This window comes from Pyrgilauda ruficollis, unplaced genomic scaffold (genome assembly GCF_017590135.1).
Source record: "Pyrgilauda ruficollis isolate IOZ18807 unplaced genomic scaffold, ASM1759013v1 scaffold71, whole genome shotgun sequence".
NCBI lineage: Eukaryota > Metazoa > Chordata > Aves > Passeriformes > Passeridae > Pyrgilauda > Pyrgilauda ruficollis.
Window position 1 is genome coordinate 1,008,741 of NW_024528933.1, and position 8,676 is coordinate 1,017,416.

Consider the following 8,676-nt stretch of genomic DNA (forward strand, 5'->3'; position numbering starts at 1 on the left):
TAGTATATGGTATTGTTCAGTTATAGCATCAGTGCTATTTGGGCCGTATCTTTTGGGGCAGTGGTCAAACGGAATACCTCTTTGTTGAAATTTTCTGGGCTTGTATTGCTTTAACCTAGAATGTGTTTTTTGAAAAACAAAACTATCAGGACCTGAATCTAAGTATAAAGTATACAGTGTCCTGGCTCTTACTACAGGAGACATAACTTTCTGATTGGTACTGTTCACTAATTATTTTTTAATTGCTTGCTCTACTTCAAGTTTTGTACAGGAGATTTATATGAAGATGGAAATCTGAATTTCTTAACAGTTATTCAGTTGCTAAATGAAGCCCTAATGACGTTGAGAGATGAATCTTGTCCATGTGAATTAAAAGAACTTCACAGAATTGAGGATGTGGCTACATCCTACAAGAAGGCACTACAGGAGTTGAACACAGAAAGGTAATTGTTGGGGGAGAATTTCTCTAATTGTTTGTTCTTAAATGGTAGGATCATATCTACTGGAGTGTTTTCTAGAAAGATGTTACAGCAAAAACATGTTGGTTCAGTCTTTTTCTTAAGCCTCTGGGAAAATTAGCGTTTATTCTAATTATTTATATAACTTTTTATTGAGATCCTTCTCTAGCTTGTTTCATCTTTTTGCCTTTATTTCATTAATACTTTGGTCTTTGTTTCTGGGGATCTCATTTGCTTGCTGATCTGATTTTTGCTTATTTTGTCTTTTTGCATTAATAAGTTCTGAGATTTTTAAAACTTTCATCTGTAACTGGCTTAGGGACATTTAAAGTGTTTATTGTGTATATGTTTTAGTGTAGTTTTTCCAGTTATGCTGTAAGAAACACAAAGACTGCCTAGCAGCAGCTTTTTTGGTTGTGAATTTCAGTTCTTAGTGTTTGCATAAATGCGTGAATAAATTGATATATATCAAAGGTTTGTCAAGATAAGGGAGAACACGTAATACTTTCCCTCTTCGTATAGAATTGTTATCTCTACGAACCAGTGTCTTAATTTTCCGTGTTTATATGTTACAGTCTAAGAAGAAAGCAAGAGCATTGTGTGCCAGAACATCAGTCTATTCTCAGAAAACAGGAAATCTGGGAATCAAAGTGGAAAACGATTCTTGGCCAGTGTCCTTTTAATTTAATCTTTAAACATGATCTAGTAAGTAGTATTTGTTTTATCTGATTCTGGGAAAGAGAAAAGGGTGAAGGTGAGAGAGGATGTAGGTCTAAACTAGTGTGTTCTGTTACAACACTTCAGCTTTATTTGTAAGGTTAGGGGACTCACGTAGTGCAATATACCCGATTCTGCTTTAAGAAGTAAAGAGGGTGTTGTGGTGCACCAGTCTTAGTTGTTCTCTTACGCTGGGTGATTGGGAATTTGCACGGAATAGTTTTATATTGCACTGTATTCAAGAGAATACATGTTTCTTTGACTTTATTATAGTGATATATTCACTGGAGATATCAAGATGGTAGATTGGCATAAGAGTGAGCAGACTGGTTTTTGTTTTGTTCCTGTGGAAGCTGAGCATTTAGTATGTTCAGTCTGAATATTTGCTGATTTCTGTTTTCCCCTTTTAAAGCAATGTATTTGATGAAGGAACAGTAATTTCCATTTTGATACTCACACTGACAGAGGTTATGCCCTTATGTAGCTACCCAGCAGACAGAAGAGAAACTTCATGTTGAGTCTGACAGCTGGTTTGCAGGAAAGTTGTTTTAAATAACTGTCTATTAATTGTTGTTGATAAACTGACTTTTTCTGCCTGCTTATATAATTTTTTCTTTTCCTTTTGAAAGCAACCAGCTTCATCACTTCAGTCTTCTAGTTCTTCAGATGAAGATGAAGATACTGTCTTTTATCAGTTATTTTCAGGTGGGTGAGCAGGAGAAACTTGTTTTCCTTCTTCCCCACCACCACAGCTGCTAAATGTTACGTGAAGTCAAAAAGGTTCCCTTCTTGCATTTGCAGTCTGTGGTAATTGGTTCTGAATGACTCTGCCAAAATTGCCTTGCATTTTTCAGCTTCCTAGTATCTTGGAGACTCGCTGAAGCTTGGCAAAAACCCAGTGCTGAGCTGTTTGATATTTTGTTGTTCTTGCACAAAGGATGTTGAGACAGATGTCCCTGTACAAAGGTTTATTCATGGGTTCGAGAGAATACATTCAGTCTAACTGTAAAGGTTACTTTGGGTTGGAGGAGTAATAAAGAGAGAAAGAAGGTAAAACTTTTCCCGTTGACCGTCTAGGAAAAGAAATTGAAGGAGTCCTCCCACGTAACTGTCTTTCCCTGGTGCACGCTGAAATACTTTATTCCTGAGTAACTGCCATTTGGTGAGGACTTCACTTGATTTGTGTTAGTTGCATTCAGTCATTAGGTTAATAGTGTTGATCAGAGCTCACTTTGATCAGGCATGGTTGTTGCACATGTTAATTGGCTGATGATCTGATGGTATTTTACTGTGTGACCTCATTTTACTTGTTGACCAAGTCTTGACTGTAACTAGTACAGAATTACAAGTTAAAAGCTACAAAGCAAGGAGGAAGACTGCTTGAATCATATCATTTGGAGTTCCTTTTAAGAAGAATGGCATAGCAGAGGTATATTGGAATTTCAAGATGCAAAAAAAATGGTGGGAAAATACTTTTGGTTACAAAGGTGAAAGCACTGCTCCATGCATCTGAGTGTATGTGGGTATAAGGCTTAGAAGCTGCAGAGGAAAGGCTACAGAATTGGATTTGAACGTAGTTTGCCTTAAAAATTTAAAAGATTGAAGCACTGTACTATGATGCTATGAGCTGGTAGAATCAGAAAGCTTGAGACAAATTGAGGTCTCTGACATTCTGTCTGTGGTTGAGATGCATTATCTAATAATACAGCCACTAACAAAACTTAACTTCTGTCTGTTAATAGGGTCAATACCAAAAGCAAAATACTGACCTCAGCTAAGTACTGGAAGTGAGCTTGGATTTTTAATGTGTTGAGTTGAATGTGACAGGAAATGCCATTCATCCCTGCAGAAGCTGAAATACAGGATTTGTAGAGAACTACTGAGATTAAACTTTGGCTGTGTATTCAAGATGTGCCAGAGTTAGTACATTGTTCTAGACAGTCCATGACTGAGGTGTGTGCACCTCCAATAATGTTCAAAACATTTACTTCTCTAACATTTACTTATGCAAAGTTTCGCCTTGCTTGGACTGAGGCAGCAAGACGGATGAGTATATCCACAGAGATATTTATTGATTAATGCAGTTGGGGTAAAGGTGGATGAAATTGTGCTTTGTGGAATTGATGTACTGTACAAGTGAGGTGTATGTGGAAAGGAGGGGATAATGATGATGTGGCTGGCACTGTAGTTTGGAGGAAGGTAAAAAGTCTGATTGATATGTGCAGGGCAGCAGTTAGAATCATGCTTCTTGAACATGTATTCAGCACAGAAAGAGGTGCTGGCTGCTAGGGGCATTTGTTACTACAGGTACTGCCTGAGCAGAAGGATTGATAGTGCTATCCTGCTTTTGTATTTATTTTTCTTGAAGTGTAAAATCCATCCAGTGTGTAGTCTACAGAAGTAGTGTGAGTGAGCTTGTGTCACATGGGAAGCCTAAGTGAAGAAAATGGAAGCAATACTAAAACTTTTGGGTTGCTTTTCTAGGTAATTATGACTATCATCATGAAGAATGCCATAAGGAAAGTGATGAGCCTTTGGAAACCATGATCCATACACCATTAGTACCCTCAAGATGGTATGCCTAATGAGAATTTGATAAAAAAGTAGTAGAAGAATTAAAAGTTTACTTACTGGACCTGAATATTTTGCATCACTTGAGTCTTAGTGAAATATTTTAGTAGCCTGTTCCTTACATCACAGCTGCTTGCTTTAGCAAGATAGTCCTAAAGTAACTGCTGCTTTTTCCAGCTGATGACAGATTGATCAACTGGTTGCTGCTGAATAGGAGGAGTAGCAGTCAAATTGCAATGTTTTTTTCTTGCTTTCCAGCTGTGAAGATTTAAGAGACAGATGGAGAGAACAGAAGCTTCTTCTCTACAAGGCTTTTTCATTACTTTTCTTGAGAGTTACAGTCACATTGTTCTGTAGCTACTCTTCCTACAGTACCAGCAAAGGGTTAAACACAGAACAATGGTATCCTAGAAAGTTTTTTCCGCTTTGTCATTTGCTTAGACCAGGTGTATTTCTTGGCCTTTTGAATAATGCTGTCTTTCATATTACGACTCCTACAAATGCTGGAACATTACCTACTAAGAGACCAAGGGAGTCAGCAAAGGAATGCGATCCACTCTTAGACATCAGTAGATGTAGTTGCATATAAGTCTCAGAGACTCTCAAAGTAGTTAACAATTAAATCCTGGGTTTCTTTCAGTAACTTCATACAGCATGGAGGCTTGTCTGCTTCTGAGGCTACAGACAGATAACATCAAAAACATTTGCAGGTTTGCTTTTCCTAGCAAGTGAGGACTGTGCAGTTTTGAGAGCTGTGCAATTGGCACGAAACTTACTGGAAGTGATAAAGCTGAAGTTTTTGGTAGCCAGGTGATTGTTAAATTTCAAGTTTACATAGGAACAGACTTGTGGATGCCAGAAATGGTTCAAAGACTACGTAGGAAAAAGAATGTTGTCAAGTGTGCAGAAGACTTTCCAGTTATCTTTTATAGCAGAATGTAGAAGATTTGTTTACAACTGTATTGAAAAATCCCTTATTTTTCTGTGTGCTAATCAATAGCAGAATTTATCAATTTACTGTTTTTGGGAGGCTGATACACAACTAGGGCTAAAGCTGCTCTAATTGTCACACTGTTCTCCCTAGAGTAAAACTGCTTTCTGATGACCGGGACGAATTGAGGGAAATCGTAACGGACAGATACGGAGCATACATTGTATAACAGCCTTCTAAGATTTGCATTCCAATTGTTTGATTTGTCTCTAAAATTGTTGGGTTTTTTTTGTCTCTCCCTTCTTGAGGAGCTCATTGGTGCCGTCGTCGTCAGAAGCATCTGAAAATGGAGACCTGTTAATTAAAAATGTATATATCTTTAAAATAAGTTAAACTTATGACATGTCCTTTTTATATTGGTTGAAACTTAGACTTTGTGGAAAAGCGTTTTGGGGGTGGTTTTTTGGGGGCTTTGGTTTGTTTTATGGGGTTTTTGGGGTGGTTTTTTATTGTTTTTTGAACAGTATTTTTACACATTTGAGTTAGTCTGGCAAAATTGTAAAAGCTAACTCTCAGTGACTTGGCTAAGCTTTAGGAAAGAACAGTAGGAAGTAGGTGCCCTTGTATCTGACTTCCTGTATAGCATACAGTGTGTGACTGATTCCCTGTTTGCTGAAACAGGATTTTGATGTGGGCAGTGGTCAGACTTTGTTTCTTTAAGTTGTAAATGAAATTTAAGTGTGAAAATCTGAAATTTAGGTGTAAAAAATTTAAGTTGTGTAAAAGCAGCTTGGATGTACAGTTGTCCATTGCACAGCTGTTCACTGTACTGTGATCAGGGTTGTTGCAAGTGAGTCATCTATGTTGTATGTAACACCTATCCTAGTCACTACTTAGGCCCTACTTTGAATACAGTTGTAAAAATATTTTGTATTTAGTTAGAATTCAAGACTGAAATATTTTTTGTTGACTAAATACACTGGGGCCATTGCAGTTAAGAAATTTTACAGCAGTTTACACTAATATCCTTTCTTGATTTTAAAACTACTAATAATTCCTTTGTATTCCTGTAGAACTTGAATACTTGTATAGGAAATGAAAAACCCGTGCCTCAAAAAAACTTAAAAAATGGAAAGGAAGAATTCCCTACTTCAGAAATGGAGGAGAATGCAGGTGAAAATGTTACCCAGCCAAAGTCTCCTGTGAAAAGAGATGAACTTCTTGAGAAAGCCAGAGATGAACTGGCAGAAGAGGTTAGGATGTAATTTTTTTTTTTTTTTGGTTTTTAAGTAAACAATCACTAAGTTTGGAGAACAAATCACTAATTATAACAAAAAATGTCTCTAATCCACATGCATCGAAAGGTACCTTTTTGTGCTAGATAGTTATCAGTCACAGAATTTTATAGTGGACTGATAAAGTACGCACTGAAAGCATGGAGTTTGTGCAGGCATCATACTTAAAAATCATGGTGAAGTGAATAGTATGTTCAGTAGAATCATGGTATGATTACACTTAAGTCTGTGAAGTACACTGCATGTATTCAGAAACAAAAAGAACTGTTGAATTCTTAAGTTACACAGGTTAAATATTTAACAGAGACTTTTAATAATTTTAAAGTAATTTTAAGCAGGAATGTAAATACTTTTTCTTTTAGGTATTTTATTTAATATTTGAGGAATTCCTTCACAAGGGTTACTGTAAAATGTGCCACTTCTTATTTTGGAAAGTAAATTGCGTTTTTAACTGAAATGGGAGTTGGTTTTCATCTGCTAAAATTTTTGAAATATATATCTCTAGTCTTCAAGCTTATGCAGTTCTTGGCTAATGTCTTAAATATATTCTATCTGAACACACTTTCTTGTTTGAAAGGTGGATTCATAGATGATGAGTGAACTGAGAATGGAATCTGATTTCAGTCCCTTATCTTTGTTTTGTGTTTGTAGCCTACTATGGTCATTGTGAACCTAAGTAGTAAATAACAGAAAAGTTAGAATATTCCAGATTCTCCAGATAATTTGGAGAATGAGATTTACTTGTAACCATAACTGACAGAAATGAAGAGATTATAATTTTGATTTCTTAGAATTTGCTGTTTTCTGACATCCTACAGATTGCAAAGTCGGTGATGTCTGAGTCACCTCACAGTGGTGAAGAAAAAGGAATGGCATTAGATGATCTCATTAGCTCACTGTGTTTTAACCCATTTATAACAAGGAATCAAATACCCCGAACTCCAGAAAATCTGCGTGAGTTTGAAATTCTGTTTTTATAATGTTTGTTGATAAAAAATGTGGTTAGTTCATTGACTTGTCACACAAGAAGAAAAAGATAACTATTTCAGTGATGTTGCATGTTTTTCTAATGGCTCACTCTAATACAACACAGTAGACCTAATAAGATGTGAATACTTTGAATTCGATTTAAGAGATTTTTTTCTTACATAGAATCCCCTTCGTGTTGGGGAAACATAAACAGTATAAAGCAGCTATACATATTCCCTCTTGGATTGCTTATGTCACTGAGGGGACAGAAAAAAACCAGACTGATTGAAAGTACTAAAATTTTACCTTGGTTTGTTCCATTTAGTTACTGAAATCAGAAGTTCGTGGAGAAAAGCTATTCAGACTGAGGGCTCATTAGACCTTGAGCTGTCCTCAGCTGGTGTGGTGACGGAAGAATCTTCAATGAATGCTACACCCAGTATGCAGCAGGAGGTGGACTTTACCTTTGCATGCTCTAAACCTGTGTCTCCTGTGTTTGACTTGGATCCTCCTGTATCAGAAAAGAAGTCTCAATTAAATTCTACAGAATCTAGTTCTCAGGAGCAGGTGAGTGTAAGTCACACATTTGAATCTTCAGATGCAAAAATGTCTGGAATTCAAGAAAATGAGAGAACTGAATCTGAGGTACTAGATTCTGCTTTGAGTGGAAGTTCTGCAGAAGATCTAAGCCAGACTTTTCAAAATGTAGAGAAGAGTATGAATACTCCAGATAGTTGTTTGAAAAGTGGTAGTAGAACAAATACACTACCTTCAGACCACTGTCGCAGTTCTCTAATGGATAAGATGCTGTGCTGGAATGCATCTGTGTTAAATTCTCTCTGTCATGAATCTCCTGACATGGGAATATTGGGTGAGACACTTCCAGAATGTGATGGTATGGATCCCAACATATCTGCAGACTCAAACTCCATTTTCTTTACAATGGACAGTGAAAATTTAATGGATGGCTCGGAAAATAATGAGGATATTAAAAAATTGGACCTAGATATACAGTCCCTGTCCAGCTCACATGAAGTGCTAAAACAGACTGCATCTAAGAGTGAAGAGGAGCTGCATCAAACACATAATAGAGACAAATCTCAAAGTTATAGAGCTAAACTAAGTACAATATCAGGAGGAGAGGAAAATGAGGATGATCCTTCCATGGATGAAGGATTTACCAAGATGCCATTGCCAAGCTCTCCTGATGAGAGCAAACAATCCGTGTCATCTTTGCTGGTATCCTGTCAACAGGTGGATGGTACATGAAGTCCCATTAGACTTAATACATAAATTGAAGGGTAAGTGTTTTTTATGAAGTCTGTGTTTTTTATGCATCAAGATTTTGTCCATTCTGTCACTGGCTATACTACCATGAATAACCTCTGAGTAGTTGGACTGTGCTGTGGAAGTGGAGGGAAACAAATTACTTGTTCCTCGTGGAGGATGAGACATTAAAAATAAAGGAAACATGCTTCCTCTAGTTCTAGAGTTCTATCAAACATCTTCCAAGTATAATAAAAGATGTTCATCTGACTTTGTGCTGTAATCTGGAGTGGTTTAAAAAACGAAAAAAGCCTCGAAGTGCATTAACTGCAATCTGCAGTTAGATTTTGGATAATCTGAACTTAGGTTTTGAGAATTCACAAAGATAGTTCGAAGCTTTTTGTTTATTCTTGAACAAATTTGGCTATTCAGAAATGTGTCATATGTCATTGAAACTTCTGTGAGTTCA

General features: G+C 36.7%; 1 protein-coding gene and 1 non-coding gene across 3 annotated transcripts in view; both read left to right on the plus strand.

The window, feature by feature from the left end:
• Window positions 1-8,242, plus strand: part of HAUS6 (HAUS augmin like complex subunit 6) — a 16,948-nt gene extending 8,706 nt beyond the window's left edge. Inside the window, exons 9-17 of one of the 2 annotated variants that reach the window (XM_041485523.1) lie at window positions 262-443; window positions 1,034-1,163; window positions 1,805-1,880; window positions 3,660-3,750; window positions 4,387-4,434; window positions 4,962-5,046; window positions 5,751-5,930; window positions 6,791-6,926; window positions 7,267-8,242. In XM_041485523.1, coding sequence (XP_041341457.1) covers window positions 262-443; window positions 1,034-1,163; window positions 1,805-1,880; window positions 3,660-3,750; window positions 4,387-4,434; window positions 4,962-5,046; window positions 5,751-5,930; window positions 6,791-6,926; window positions 7,267-8,210 — 1,872 coding nt within the window. In that variant the 3' untranslated portion in view covers window positions 8,211-8,242. The remainder of the gene's footprint in view (window positions 1-261; window positions 444-1,033; window positions 1,164-1,804; window positions 1,881-3,659; window positions 3,751-4,386; window positions 4,435-4,961; window positions 5,047-5,750; window positions 5,931-6,790; window positions 6,927-7,266) is intronic. The other variant, XM_041485522.1, reaches the window with a different exon arrangement.
• On the plus strand, window positions 4,771-4,901 carry LOC121363356. The gene has a single exon (XR_005956689.1).
• Window positions 8,243-8,676: the final 434 nt, after the last annotated feature.